At 38.8% G+C, this 15393-nt stretch overlaps 4 protein-coding genes across 4 annotated transcripts, besides 9 other annotated features; 3 read left to right on the top strand and 1 right to left on the bottom strand.

Annotated features, from left to right (window-relative positions):
- Positions 1-372: 372 nt before the first annotated feature.
- On the top strand, positions 373-1146 carry PVX_001665 (hypothetical protein, conserved; the record flags this gene model as incomplete). The annotated part of the gene is made up of 1 exon (XM_001612642.1): positions 373-1146. The coding sequence occupies one exon, from the start codon at positions 373-375 to the stop codon at positions 1144-1146; it is 774 nt and encodes a 257-aa protein (XP_001612692.1).
- Positions 1147-1198: 52 nt separating this feature from the next.
- Positions 1199-1486, top strand: PVX_001660 (hypothetical protein; the record flags this gene model as incomplete). The annotated part of the gene is made up of 1 exon (XM_001612641.1): positions 1199-1486. One exon carries the CDS (start codon positions 1199-1201, stop codon positions 1484-1486), a length of 288 nt encoding a protein of 95 aa, XP_001612691.1.
- A 2230-nt stretch (positions 1487-3716) lies between these two features.
- Positions 3717-3739: a microsatellite.
- Positions 3740-4334: 595 nt separating this feature from the next.
- Positions 4335-4508: a microsatellite.
- Positions 4509-5436: 928 nt separating this feature from the next.
- On the top strand, positions 5437-6260 carry PVX_001655 (hypothetical protein; the record flags this gene model as incomplete). The annotated part of the gene is made up of 2 exons (XM_001612640.1): positions 5437-5550; positions 5733-6260. The coding sequence occupies 2 exons, from the start codon at positions 5437-5439 to the stop codon at positions 6258-6260; spliced, it is 642 nt and encodes a 213-aa protein (XP_001612690.1).
- Positions 6261-6286: 26 nt separating this feature from the next.
- Positions 6287-6329: a microsatellite.
- A 435-nt stretch (positions 6330-6764) lies between these two features.
- Positions 6765-6798: a microsatellite.
- A 145-nt stretch (positions 6799-6943) lies between these two features.
- Positions 6944-6994: a microsatellite.
- A 1963-nt stretch (positions 6995-8957) lies between these two features.
- Positions 8958-8977: a microsatellite.
- Positions 8978-9003: a microsatellite.
- Positions 9004-9061: a microsatellite.
- Positions 9062-9345: 284 nt separating this feature from the next.
- Positions 9346-11865, bottom strand: PVX_001650 (Pv-fam-d protein). Its single transcript, XM_001612639.1, has 2 exons — positions 11465-11865; positions 9346-11305 (listed from the first exon to the last, which is right to left on the bottom strand). Exons 1-2 carry the CDS (start codon positions 11546-11548, stop codon positions 9458-9460), a joined length of 1932 nt encoding a protein of 643 aa, XP_001612689.1. The 5' UTR covers positions 11549-11865; the 3' UTR covers positions 9346-9457.
- Positions 11365-11398: a microsatellite.
- Positions 11866-15393: the final 3528 nt, after the last annotated feature.

The following is a 15393-nucleotide window of genomic DNA, read 5'->3' as shown; positions in this document are numbered from 1 at the left end:
GTTAGTGCCCTTTCTTATTTTTGATTTTCAAATTATGATATTTACAACGGTGAAGGAGGGGCTACTGGGTGGCGCGAGTACCTTCGGCCACTTTTTTCCCCAGCGATCCACTGTAACTGTGGCTTCTATCATTTGTGCGGCTTTTCTTGTTAGGCGAAAATGAGAGAGAGGGGGGGAGGGATTAAACGCTTCTCTGATTGTGCATGTCGCGGGTGGTTCCCAGCAGAATGGCTAGTAGCGGCGTACTACCAGCGCCAGTACGCCGTGACCACTCCTGAGCGCACCAAGTTGCTAATTTGTTAATTTTCTAATTTGCGTTTTTTCGTTTCCCACTTTACCCCATTTTTGCAGAGCGCGCTGACGTACGAACCCATGGCAGTTATCACACCTGCAGGAAGTCATAGGCGGTGCAGATGTTTGTACAACTGGGTTGAGACGACGAGTGAAGCCCATTTTGGAGAAAGCGAGGCTGCTCAGACCCATTTGAAGAGGGGCAGTCTCAAGGAAGGAACGAAGAACGATGTGCATGCGCAGACAAAACTTAGTGACATTTTCAACCAATTGAAAGCTGTAGATAAGTTTTCTAATAAGTGGGAGGAAGATGAGCCATTTAGGGAAGAACTCAAAGAATTGAACGACATTGTTGAGGGGGTGAAGGCGAATGTGGGCAACTCCTTCATATTGAAAGATTTCGACGCAGCTTTGGAGGGGCTAGAAGGGGGTGGGGAAACGTTCGAAGGGGTAGAAGCGGACTGGGAAAAGAGCGAAAAGGTAGAAGCGGGTTTTGAAACGCTCGAAGAGGTAGATGCGGATTGGGAAACCTACGACGAGATGGAAGAAGTTGTGGCCACCCCCAATGCGCCAAACCAAACGGACGAAGTCAGTCCAGATTGCACCCTCCCAGAAGAAGCACCGGTGGAAAGGCTGAAAAAACGGCTTTCCCTCCTGCGCAAGAAATGTTCAGACCTAACAGAGCAGCTGAGCGAAGGAGAAGTGAACGAGCTGATTAGCCACTTGGATAACGCTCCACCCATTCAGGAGGTACGAAGTTTATGGTGGCACCTACGAGGAGTAGAAAGAAATCACTACGTTCGTGTTATAAAAGGAGGTAAAAATATTCTACGAAATTTTATTAAGACAATTTAAGGTAACAAAAAACACCTTTACAGAAAGTTTGTGGAAAAAGTGCTACCATAATATGGTGACGGTTTTAACAGAGGAGGAGACAAAATGTAACGTAAATTTTTACAAATTAATTAAAGGAGATTCTGTGAGGAAAGACGCAGTTGAAGATTTGATTAATCAGAGCAGGGATTCTTTAAGGAGGGCCAAGAAAGAGGTGTACAACAAGTGCACATCTGGGTTGGTTAGCGACATGAAGAGGGAGTATTCGGTCGAAGGGAGGGAGAAGAAGAAGATGAAGAATAGTAAAGCCCCCCTTTGGAAGCGGATAAGGGAAAAACTAGGATTCACAAAGGCGCGATAAAAAAGGGCGCCTTCGCCATTATCCATTTGGTTACCTTTTTTTTTTTTCGTAAAAATTGGGCAACAGGTAAGCCGTTCATTTGGACCGCAGTTTTTCTGTGCATTTTTTTGTGAACCGCCTGTTCCTGTTTGAGGAAGTTCTTCTTCTGCGTCTGCTTCGTTTACTTCTTCTCCCCTTTCTTGTTCTGATTACCCCTTGACAGTACGTGGTGTGGACCCCGTTTTTACCGACGAGGGGGTGCACTCCGTGATGTGTGTCTTTGTCCGCCAGCTTGTTATTTTAAAATAGGTCTTCCCCAAGTGGGGATATACAAACGCATGCGGTGATCATTCATTTTCATCCTCCTTTGTGCCCTGTTCCTAATTGAACATGATTGTCCGTACACTGCATGTAACGTGAATAGAGCGATTATGCCTAACTTTTTCATGCGTGTGTCTAGATGAGTAGAGTTTTTTTTTTTTTTTTTGTTGCCGCACTGGTAAATAAGGCTTTTCATCAGAGCCGACTGATTTGTTAAGAACTGTTCGTCGATTTGATAATCGTTTTGTTAATGCCGAGGAGGGGGTAAGTGGCCCCATCACGCGTGACGACTAACATTGGTGATCGCTTTGGTTAGAAGCTGTTCAAACAAAAAGGGGCTCACCAAAAAAAGAGAAAAAAAATCGCCTGGCGATGTTCATAGGAAGGTCTCCATACAGGTGCATATGCAACACATGGAATTGGGGAACAAATGGGGGCAAATAAAACGCTATTTTGTTTTCCCCCTCTACAGTGGTGCCATGTGATCCAGTTTAGCCCCTTTTTGTTAGCCTCAGGTTGGTGGAGAGATATTTTACAACTGCTCAACCAAATTGTACGCATTTTATATGACCCTTTTTAAAGGCACTTATTTGAGTGAAAAAAATGGAATGACCAGTTGGCATGGAAACGTTAAAAAGGATTCCCCTACATGGCTGTCTATCAGTAGCATGAGGAATGTTCCTAACGGGGTGTGTATTTAAGATGATCAGATTCGGGGGGGCTATTCTATACCTTTATAGCAGTGCATTGGGATTGTTATTCATTGCGGTTGGACCCCCTCCTTCTAAGTGCAGGGTGATAAATTAAGGAGGGGTACCTCTTTAAAATTGTTCCTAAGGGAAATACGCGATGCGGAAGGGGAGTTTTATAAGAGAGTGTAATGGTTCACTGCCCAGTTGGGGCCCATAAATAAGAAGATACCTAACATGGATGTTCTGCATATGGAGGGTGATTTACCACAATGGGGGAAGAACTACCGCGCTTAAAAGCGGGGGAACGGGTCAGCCCTTGGAGTCCCCCCCTAAATGGACACATATTAGTCATTTTTCACCCCCATGTATTTAGGAAGCACATCATTGGGGCCTCAAAATGTGAGAAAAAAAAAAAGGGAAAAAATGATCAACATGATGACTTATTTATGAGGGGTACCAGAGGACAGATTGAACAGTGAGGGGTTGCCCAATTGAAGTGATACAAAAGTGGGTTGTACTGAGAGTACTACTTATGTGAATGGCACAAGGCGTAAGCAGATTTACAACCGAGCAGGTTTTCCTTTTTAAATGATTTACAAGTCACTCAAGTAAGTCTGCTTGGTGCAAAAGTTGCGATGAGGAACTCCCGCCCTGTGCGCTACTCAGTTTTATTTGCATTAGGAGCGAAGCAGTGTCGAATGGGGTGCTAGCTTGCCTATAACTCGTTTGCACTGCAAAGTGGGGGGCGCGATTGTCTCTCCACAGAGGGGTAGAGCAAGTAGGCCAAGCGTGTAGCTAATTAAATAAAGGCGAGCGATGCAGGGCGGTGACGCTTTACTCGTGCGCAACCCGCTTCTACCTGCTTTAGTGAAAACTTTCCCAATTTATTTTTATGTTGAGGAGGAAAACATCGCATTGGCGATTGTCCAGATTGCTCATCAGAAGTGGCAAAAGTGAGTTAGGACTTAGTCGAGTTAGCGAAGAGGTTCGTTTTTTTATTTTTTCTTTCACTTATGGAACACGTTTTAGAGTTGAACCCTCCCCAGCGTGGGACGAACTTGACAGAATTGCCACCATCGCGCATTTGGAGGGTATCCCCTGGGTGGGGATCTATTCTACGTAATTAGAAAAAAGAAGAGGAGTCATCTTTGCATACCCGTTTTGTTCTAATGCGAGTTTTGCAAAATTGTTTACTATATTAGCGAGGGAGTGGCCATTTTTACTTTTTTTTTTTTTTTTTCACGTAGGTATATATATATATATATATATATTTTATTATTAAACAGCACAACCTGCTTGGCGCGAACTTCATTATGCGTTTCGCGGGTTATAACAATGTATGCAATGAATACAGTACAATACAGTGTAGTATAATAATTATGGCATGTAAAGAATGCCACCCCTTTTGCTCTGTGGGGTAATCCGCCGGAAGGAGCGCCCCTCAGAATAGGAAAGAAAAAGGCACTTAACTTACTCATTTGGTTTATGGCAGAGGAGCACTTCTCACCGTAGCACCATTTCTTAAGCGAAAAGGAATGAACAGTCGCTTCATTTTACCATTTTGCGAAACGTATTCATTCTGCTGATTATGCAGATGATTATTTTTTCTAGAAAAACGAAATATTCGTTTGTGCACTCGCAATTTTAGAAGATGGGAGTATTTTTTTTGCTTTGTTCTAAGGGAGTCATTATTACATGCCTTACAGCAGCCGTGCGTCATGCCGACGAGGCACCCATGCAAAAATAATATCGCGCATGTATGTTACTCTTTCGTGAAAAGAAAATGCAAATTTTGTTTAGAGTGAAGGGGCATGCACAACTCTGTTCGTGAGCTTCAAGGGGGTGTTTTGTGAAGAGGCGAAGTGTTGTTCTGTATTTTGCGGTACTGTACTGTACTGCACGGTATTTTACTGTACTGTATAGTACGGTATTGTATTTTACTTTACTGTATTTTATTGTATTCATTATGCCGCATTGTATTTTATTGTATTCATTATGCCGCATTGTACTTTACTGTATTTATTATGCCGCATTGTACTGCATCGTATTACTGCATGCTGCTCAGGTCGCCCTATATGCCCCGATATTCAAAATTAAAAAATAGGCGAGGACCGTTTCGTTATTTTGAGAACTACGGCAATGTAGTGATTTTCTGCTTAATCAATCGGCGTATCTTTAAATCCCCTACTCCAAACGGGTCGATCGAGGCACCCGTTCTGTAGTGAAGAAGAACATTTTTTCTAAACAACAGAACAACTCTAAGTTGTATTGTTTCATCGGAATTATTTTTACTTTTGCATGCTTTGAATAACAGTGAAATGGTATCGCGAAATAACTCTATCTCTTTTTCTGAGCTAAGTTGGCAATTTAAAAAAATTAAAAATTTGAAAAAAAAAAAATAAATAAAAATAAATAAAAAATAATTTAAAATATAATATTATTTTTTAAAAATAATTAAAAATAAAATATTCTTTTTTAAAAATAATTTAAAATAAAATATTATTTTTTAAAAATAATTTAAAATAAAAATATTTTTTTATAAAAATATTTTTTACAAAGTTAAGAATAATTATTTTTTTAAATCATCTCCCAAGTCACCTTTACCTGACTGTATATTCCTAAGTACAGAAAGTAGGCACAGAGCATATGCATACAATAAGCATATTATGTGCTTTTTATATGCCTTTTATATGCCTTTTATATGGCTTTTATATGCCTTTTATATGGCTTTTATATGCATTTTATATGCATTTTATATGCATTTTATATGCATATTGTAAACATATTATATGCATATTGTATGCATTTTATATACCTACGCGCGCGTGCACATATGCTCACGTTGCATACATGAACGTGAAGGTGAACACTAATCTGAATTTGAAAAATCACCCCCTCCCCCTCGCAGAAAACCAATCACATTGTAACCCCTGTTTTAGTACTTTTACTTTAAGCAAGATGGCCATTATAAACAAAAACACAATGACAAAGGAAAAAATGAACGTTTTTTTCTTTTTCATGAAAATATTTTCCTTCTCTGCGTTGTTCTGGATACTGAGCAACTGCAGCTATGTAAGTCGACCCGCCTGCGCCATCATCTGCATATCACACTGTTGGTGCGCGTGCAGGCCAGACAGACCCCCCATTATAGATGCATACAATAAACATGTTTACCACATGTGTGCTCCATTACGAATAATACATATATATATACTTTATTATGCCCCAATTGGCTTTCTTCGCCCCCTTTTTAGACCCAAGGCAACAGAGATGCAAGGGCAAATGACCAAATCAGCAGAACGTTAGCCGAACAAGTAAATATAAATAAATACAATGATGCAGAAATAAAAATTATAAAAGGATCGATTGCAGACAATCCAGAATATGCAGATTTTATAGAAACCCCCATAGAACGAAAAGCTAATAAGACGGTAGTATCAGATGCTGAAATACCACCAATTAGAAAACAAAAACCTATTAAAAGAAGAAAAATCATAAAACCAGGATCACCAGAAGCCATAATGAAAGAGACAAAAACCTTCTGGAATAAATGCAAACATACAGGTCCTTGCAGACCAGCACGCACGGGAGAACATTTGAAAGATTTTCCCAAAAAATTCTATTTATCTGAGCTAAAACTAATTGAAGATGATGATGATGAATACACAATGTATGATGATCCCATGTTCACAGTCAACTTCAGATACGGTATCGAAAATTTGGAAGAATTCAAAGAAAAATTTATAAGAAATAATTTTCAAGAGGAAGATATTGATATATGAACAATCTAATTTGTACAAGAGAAGCGTACAAAATGCAAAAAAAAAAAAGGAAAACGAAAGGAAAAAAAAAAAAAAAAAACAGCAGAAATGATTAGAGATATATGTAGTAAAATACAACACCAATGAGAAAAGTGTTGTTTCGGCCGAGAGCGAGAAGGCGACAGACAGATACGCTATATTATATATTTCTTTTTTTTAGTGTCCTGTGCCGATTCAGGCACTTTTATCTAAACAAACGTGTGTACCTAATAAAAGAGTGTTCGAACGATTTCGTGCGCAAAATTAGGCCATGCAATACAATGCAATGGAAAGTGTAATGTTGTGCATTTTTTACCCGTAGAGCAGATTCCAACCGTGCAACTGTGTATTATGAGTGTGAGCCAGACTGACCTGACCGACCATCCCCCCCAACCATCGTAACTCGCAACCGTTTTCTTCTTTTTTCGCTAGTGATTTTTTGCTTGATCCTGTTTCGTTTCACGTTGTGATGTTCATTTGGCCCGTCCCCCTTTTTTTTGCTTCGCTTCGCTTTGCTTCGTCCCGTTTCGACCTGACCAGTTCAGCGCCCGTCGCTTTGCTCACCCTTTTTTTTTCGTTCCGTTTCGCCCACCCGTTTCTGCTTCATTTTGTTTTCGTATTTTTTATCCCTTTGCCTAATTTTTCTCAACAAACAATTGAGATGAGATGAGAGTCTTTTTCTTCTTTTTTTATTTTTTTTCTTCTTTTTTTGTTTTTGTTTTTTTTGGTCTCTCTTTACTTTTTAGAAGTTTTACATATCTATCTATGTAATAAACTTTTTTTTTTATCTTTTTTTATATGCGTCATTCTAACTTTACCTATTTTTTTTAATTCCCCTTCTTTAAAATATTCTTCCAAAGTAGAAGAGGGTAGTAGTAACTTGTTATGTTCCCAAGGAGGAACAAGCGAACCATATGTGAAAAATACTTTATATTTTTGAAGTGGGTTTTATTAGCTCCTCACCATTAGGTGTATATAAAAGGTGTGCACTTTTGCGAAATTGCCTCGCGATCTGTCCATTAAGCTGTTTAGACAGGCTTGTACAGCCGCTGTGTGCGATTGGCTGTGCTGGCTGGTTGATTGCTATCATGGAAAGAGCCACACTCCTCCCTCTCGCATATTTCCCCACTTGTTAAAAAAAAAACTACTTTTACGCGTTTTGCTTTACATATATAATATTATATAGAGGGATGACTAACACCTTACTAGGCTAGGATATGTCGTATAGGGTGCATCAATTTGCGGATGCTCTAAAATTAGTGGTTCCGTTTTGTGCGCCTCTCCGTGTAACTTGCCAGATAAGCAGTCAACAGTGGTGCAGAGAAAGGAAAAGGGAATTTATCATCAGCTGTATGTAATTTTGTGCTTCCCCCTTGATTTGCGCTTAATAAGGGGACCTCAAAATGGATGGGCTTAATAGTATTACTATACATATATGTGTGAAGTCAAACGTGGTTTGCTGCTCCCTTTCGAGCCACCTTTACATTTGCACACAACGGAGAGGCAGTTTTCCCCCTATACGATTGCACCCATTTTTAGCACAAATTGTGGTGTGCAAATTGGGGGCGAGCGGAACTGTTTCCTTTTTTGTTGTGTCTCCACTGGGGGGAGGTAGAGCCCATTTTTGGTTTCATCCCACGAATAAGTTTTTCCCCTTTTCTGCGTCCCTTTGCCCACCTGTTGGAGCTATTTTTAACGCTGTGTTAGTCCCCCCTTGGGGCAAATTATCGATGCTGCAATTCTGACGGAAGTGGAAGCGGCGCGGAGAAGTATACCCATTAGGCAGTTTTGCCACCATTTGAGGAGCATCACACGGAAGATGAGAAAAGAAAAAAAAAAAAAACTGAGTCATAAGAATTGTTTGTATGGTGTATGGCCCGTTTGGGCTCTCTTCCCATGGGTGAGTTTGGAAGGTCCACTCCGATGGATGGATAGCAGATAGGAGACTTTATGTAGTGCTCTCAGGAAGGGTGAACGAGAAAAGGGCGTTCCAACACCGAAGGTATGGAGGAGCACCCTTATACATGGTAGGAATGAACAATGTCGGAGGGAAAGGCATAAAAAATTAGCTAAGTGTAGCTTTGCACAATCGAGGGAACGCACAAGGGGGGTATATAACCTCCCTCATAGTTATGATTTGATATAAGCAGCTTGGCATTGACATTTATGTGATCCACCACACGGGGGTCATCACATGAGCACTCGGGAAATTCACCCCCTCAGGGGGAAGAATAAAACGCGTACGCATGTAAAGAGAAAAAGAAGAATAAAATACAAAAACGCTTTTACATATTTGCTGATAAGCTCTATCAATAGAATTTTGTTCTAATTAAAGTTTCGCCTATATGCGCTTATGAACGTATACGGATGGGTATATAATGTAATGCATCAATGTAGTGTGCATGTGCGTTTAATTGCACACATACGTGCCCGTGTGGATTTCCTTTTTTACGCTGGACGCGCGATCAGATGAAGAGTGTAGGACACAGAGAGTCGAGGCTGAATAGTAGCTTTACAAATAAAAATTTACCGCATATTTGATAAAAAAAAAAAAAAAAACTGGGAAAAAAAAGTCATACATTTAAATTCATCGGAGGAAGCTGGTAAGCGGCCGCTTACGTAAACAAATCAGTGCGCGTTTACGGAAGAGCCTTCCACGTTATTTCATGACGTTAAAAAAATAAAGAGATAAAAATGATAGTAATAATAAGAAGAATAAGAAGAAGAAGAAGAATAAAATATGAATAATATTAATAATAAGAATGGCAAAAATAAAAAAATATTAATAATGAACGTGATGAAGGCACTGCTGAATTCGAAGGGGAGGTGATCATTTGTAATGGAGCCCACGACTGGGCAAGACAACTAGGCAAATTTAAAAACTGAAATAAACCGGATGGGGCTCAAATGCGGTACTGCAGCAAATAAAGAGGATCATCATGCCATAGCATAATTGCTGCTTCTTTTAGGAGAAAACAAAAAAGGGCCAAAAATTGCCATTATATAGTTATATGCATATGAGGAGTTAAGGCATGTCACATAGGTACCTATTTTTTTTTTTTTTTTACGATGACAAAAAAGGCTCTTGAGATGGGGAAATATTTACGAATATTAAAAATGGTGATTTGTTATATATAGTGAGATTTTATTTTTATTTTGTTTTCGATTTTTCCTGGGGCTTAAAAAGTGATGGCTCTTCTTTCTGGGAAGCCAAGGGCATCTTGCTTGTTGTGCTTTTTAACACTTTTTCTGTACTTCTTATAGACGTATGATGAGGCTACTAGGTATAAGGCACCTCCAGCGTAGATAAACGGAGTGGCATATCCAAGCCACATCATGCCAAGTACAACTGAAGCGCTAGCTATGAGAGGAGAAAGAATTTTGGCGTACAGCTTGGCCTTCCTAGAGGTTTTGCTTTGCCCTGCTTTGGTATTTCTGTGATCTTTGGCAAGGAGTTTCATAAATTGCTTCTCATACGATTTATCTATTTTCTTAATAAGTCCAGTTACTCCTGTTTTTTTTCTTTTGGGTGGTAACTGACATAAATCGTAGGACTGCTTCACTAGCGGAAGTGATGATATGGACGATTCATCACCATCATAATCTGAGAGCCTAGATCCCGTATCGCGACTGTAGTAACTACTTTCGTAATCACCATCGTAATCGTATGTACCTCTTCTATTGTACTTTCTTCGTGAGTCATAAACAGATCCATCATAGTCTGTATCGTATGAACTTTCGTAGTCCAGGGAAGTAGTCGAGTCGTCCATGATTCCTAATGTGTTAATGCTAGACATAGCACTACTATTAAATTTGTTATCCTCTGAAATGTCCAGCATACTTATGGAATTCAAACTGGAGGCAGTACTAGTATCCATATTATATCCTTTAAAGTCTCTTTTCATTCTTAGAGAATTTAAACTAGACAGGTTACTTTCATCGTACAGGCTTCCATCTGAAGTGTCCATGGTGCTTAGGGAGTCCAGAGTAGACACGGAGCTGCCATCGGTCTGTTTACGAGATTTGTTAAAGCGTTCTGTAAATTTGCGCTTATTCACACTGGAAAAATCTGTGCTCTGGAATTTACTCGCTTCTGAGGGAGTTATTGAATTTAGGGAATCCACACTGGACATGGTGCTTTTACTAGAGCTACCTTTTTTCAATTTGTTAAAGCGGTCCTTCAATGTACGTTTAGTGCTGGTGGACAAATTGCTGCTCTGGTAGGTACTTGCTTCTGAGGGCGCCACAGAGTTTAAAGAATCCACGCTGGAGAAGTTGCTGCTATCGTAGGTACTGGCTTGTGAGGGCGCCACAGAGTTTAAAGAATCCACGCTGGAGAAGTTGCTGCTATCGTAGGTACTGGCTTGTGAGGGCGCCACGGAGTTTAGGGAATCTACGCTGGAGAAGTTGCTGCTATCGTAGGTACTGGCTTGTGAGGGCGCCTCGGAATTTAAAGAATCCACGCTGGAGTAATTGCCGCTCTGGTAGGTACTTGCTTGTGAGGGCGCCTCGGAACTTAGGGAGTCGAGACTGGACATGGTGCTGCTGCTATCGTCAAATGTGTTGGTTTTGCGAAAGCTATCTTTCAATTGGGGCGTGCGGGTACCAGTCATGGTGTGGCTATTATTAGTTTTATTCAATTTGTTAAAACGGTCCTTCAATGAGGGTGTAGTCGCGCTTGAAAAGTGGCTGCTCTGGTATGAGCTCGCTTCTGACGGCGCCATGGAGTTCAACGAATCCGCACTAGCACTAGTCATAGTACTAACATCGTCCATGCTTGCATCAGAACTTTCGTACGTACTGATGGAGCTAAATGATTCCAAGCTTTCATTAACTGAGCTGGTGTCACTATACGCGTTGTCGTCCATATCGATGAGATCCTTTGTTTTACTTTTAAAACCAGTTTGCCTTTTTCGACGATCTGCGTCCATTCCTCTGTGTCCTAATAGTCTGCTCGTTCTGGCACCTGCATGGCTCCCCATTAGGTAGTTCGCTTCTTCGTTCAGTGGCACGTCATAGTTGCTTGGCTGAAAGGGGGTAAGTGTTGGAATAGTTTTATGTGGATTACGCAGCGGGGGAGTTAACAACACTGGAATTTTTTTTTTTTTTTTTTTTTTTTTTCTTTTTTTGCAAAACTGCGCGTTGCGTTAGGGGGAAAAATGCACAAGCGAGAAGCAGCGGCGTACCTCATTGGAATAGTTCGAGGCCAGTACTAACAGTGTGATCGCAACAATGTTGGAAAAGGTGATCCTGTTGGTTCTCTCTACCATGGTGAATTGTGAGAAAATGCTCCTAATATGCCGTACAGCGGAAATAAAAAAATTCGAATAATTTATTAAAAAAAAATATATATGTAACCCACAGTTTGGAGTAGCAGTTGCCGTATTATATATTATACATTTTCCGCCCTTGGAAATGCTTTTTGTTTTTTTCTTTTTCAATCTTTTCCAGTTACAAATTAACTCGTGCTTATTTGTTGTGCGCGCAAATTTGTATGCAAAAGTGTTTTTACGAAATACGTTCTTAAGGCAAAAACTGAGAAACTGTATTCCATTTGAAAAATAAAATAATCTAGAAAAGTTTTACTAGAAAAAAAAAAAAAAAAAATGCAGAAGGAATAATTATGCCAAAGTGGAGCTATTGCAATAGGGATCCCTCGCATAATAAAATAAGGCACGAAGTTGCAATTGTATGCACGATGTACGAACAATTTTTCTAAATTTACTGATGATTGAAAATGGCAAAATAATATACGTGAGTACGCATAAATTGTACAAATTATTTTTTGCATATTTTTGTAAATTCGCGCAGTTAATTTAGATATTAATTTAACGCGCAATGTAAATTTGAAATAAAAAAAAATACCGCGGTGTCTTTACTCCTTATTTTTTCCAAATTAAATTGACAAAAGGTACGTATTTATTTTTTACCATATTGCTATGAGTAGATGCAATTATAGAAAAAAATACTTTTTTTTTTATTTTATTTAATTTATATGCCCCCCCATGTGGGGTCTTTTTCCAAATTGGGGATAATATAAATAAAAAAAAAGAGGAAGTAAAAATAAACGTACTTTTATTTTGTGCATTACATGCATTTGTAAAATTAAAAAAAAAAAAAGTATCCCACTTTTGATCCTGGAAAAAAATAATAATTGATACTTTAAGGATAATTAGCATAAATAAAAAGCCACCTATTTCATTAATTTTCCTCATTTCTCTCATAATTTTTTTGCTACGAAAAAATATTCACGTTTTGCATCCTTATTAGCCTCTTCAAAAGGGCAATATCACTCAGTTTATCGCTTATATGTAGTCAAAAAAAGTACGTAAAAATTTATCAGTTAGCGCAAAATTAATTAGCAAAAAATGGCGTACGTATATTCTTCCGTGCGTTGTTATATGTTAGAATGGTACATTTTGCAAATTAGAAAACGTGTCAATCGAATCGAATCTTGTTTTATAAGCACAGTTGTTATCCCCTAAGGGGGGAAAATATATTATGCGCTACTTTATAAAAAAAAAAGGGAATTATTTTTAGTACCTTCCTGATGAATGGGAAAAAAGAACGCATAGTTGCAATTTTGTGGTCAGTCAGTTGACCTGTAAAAAGTACGATGGGGAACTGCCTATACTGAGATATTCCGAATTTAGGGGGATTTTCCCCACAAAAAAAAATAAAATATAAAATAAAAAACATGGTTCGTATGTTTATACATAGCGTGCTCCATTTTGTCCCCTTAACATTTATTAGTACTACCATTATTATGCAATACGCACAAATTAACATTAAAGTTATTGAATGTAGCACAAAATGGGATTATCCTTACCATCGTAGATGTGAAAAGCTTCTACTGGAAATATTTTTCTTCTCTCCTTTTGAGTGTTCACTGTGTAGTACATAATCGCTGCACAACATGGAGAGTGTCGCTTCCCACGGTTGTAAAGTTTCCTCCCAAATGCGGTGACCCCATTTGTCAAAAAAATTGGCCCTACCTTAACATCGACTTAGGGAAAGCCAAAACGTTGTTTCTTGCTGAGTGTTCAAAAAGGTGATGTGGAAAGCACTTTGAAAAAGTACCCCTTCCATTTGGATTTTTTCCCAAATGAAGGAATTAACCATTTAAAGGTTTGTGTGGGGGAGAAAAACCCATGGGTGCACCGCTCATGGTGTAAACAACTGTTATGCTTTTCTAAAAATGGTTAAAAAAAAAATTATCTGCGTTTCCGCTCAGCAGTTAGTCCAATTATGCATACATCTATATTAGTGCATTCGGGATGGCGGACTGAATGCACAGATCGGGTTGCTTTGTTCCCATTTAGCCAGAAAAATATGAACCGTTTCACATAGTTCCCGTTCCATATTTTTACATTTTTGCATAATTGGAACTTTCGGCGGGGATTCATCGAACGCCTCGACTTTTCTACTACGAGAAAATGGTTTAAAGTATGCACTAAATTAGTTACAGGTTATGCGTACGGACTAGGTGTTTAAGACTTGACATGTGACACCCCGCCCCTGTGAGCTTATAATGTAAAACGGATTGGGTATATTGAGGGGGCGTGATGATCCATAAAACGGGGCTTCACAAGATGTCATTGTAGAAAGTCTCTTTCATTGCAACATTTCGGGTTCGTCACTATGCCAGGGGAAGTTCTAATGGAAAATTAATTTTTTCTGTAAGACAATTTTGCGAAGTTCATTTGGGGCAGAAAATTTGTACATCTTATTAGGCCATTTTAATAGGGGCCATAAACAGCCATTCAAAAGGGATATAATAAAAATCGAGTAAAAAATTTAATTAAATTAAATTCACTGTTAGAAGGAGCTACTAAACAGTGAATCTTTTAAAAAGGCATAAAAGGTTAAATATATGACTCTCTTCCCTAAGAATGGCAAAAAGGTTTCACACTTCTGTCGTAAGGTGTAGTTTAAATGGGGGGGATATTCATTTATAAATATGGCAACTATGTCTGCGGCTATGGTAAATTTCCTGGTTAGCTAAAACTGATAAGCTGGCGTTAGGCCGAACAAATGAGCACTCTGTTAACCCTTTTTCTAAACGCAGATTAACAATTAATAGGAATATAATGGAACAAAAAATGTACAGAACCATGTTCGGAAAGCCGTCTTTCATTTCCGTTCGGGAATGGACTAGGGGACCAATTTATTTTCTACTAGCAATGGTAATATGATGGCTGTTTAGGCTAAACGTACCTTGAGCCACCCCGAAGTAACGATTCAATTAGCAATTTATGTACCGAAAGGGAAAAGGCAGTTATAAAAAGTTTCATATACCTTTATAAAGTCGGTCTTACATAAGAATTATAAAACCAGGGGTATAAGAGGCGTTTTCATTAAGGCGAAAGTTCATACTGAGTAGTCATTTTGGGGAAAGTTAAAAAAGGGGCATATTGAAGTGAATACATTTCTTTGCAATTCGATATGTACTATTTATACGCGTGAGCCGTTATTGCTCCAAACGATTTAGATTTATTTTTCGATGGGGGTGCTCTCCAGTGGTATTCTACCTTAGATGTACCGTAAATTTATGCTCCTTCTGCATCGCTAAAGGATGAATTATGAGAATGTAGATTATGCCAAGTGGATTTTGCTTTACAATACGATTTGCTTATTTTGAAAAGGAACTGGAAATGCGATTATGATTTAGGAGACGCCATAGAAGTGATAACCTCGTAAAATAGTATGTTGGCAAAATATGCACTACTGCAAATGTTATCTCTATCTTTATTTTTTGGTTTTTTTTTTTTTTTTTGCTATAGTTCAAACATATGTGGATTTTCAAACAGGAAATTTATTGCGAGGGGATTATTAATGGTAATTTTTTATTCATTATAAAGGTAAAAGGGGAACACAACCGAATGAACACCATCCAGTGTAGTTACAGATGAACCGTTAATTAGTGCCTTATGAATGAACCGATTCCTTTTTAGACACTTGACCTGTTGTAGTAGTTATGCAAATTGGGGGGAAGTGTATTGTACGAAAGTGGGGTACTGATATGTAGTTTTTTTTTTTGTGAAAATATGGAGATGTTGCAAAAATGAGTTAATCGTTATTGCATATTTATTTATGCCTGTGATGCCGCTTTATT

The sequence above is a fragment of the Plasmodium vivax genome, chromosome 6, assembly GCF_000002415.2.
Source record: "Plasmodium vivax chromosome 6, whole genome shotgun sequence".
NCBI classification, from domain to species: Eukaryota; Apicomplexa; class Aconoidasida; order Haemosporida; family Plasmodiidae; genus Plasmodium; species Plasmodium vivax.
Note: the sequence above shows the minus strand (reverse complement) of the source record. Positions and strands in the feature narration are given on the sequence as shown.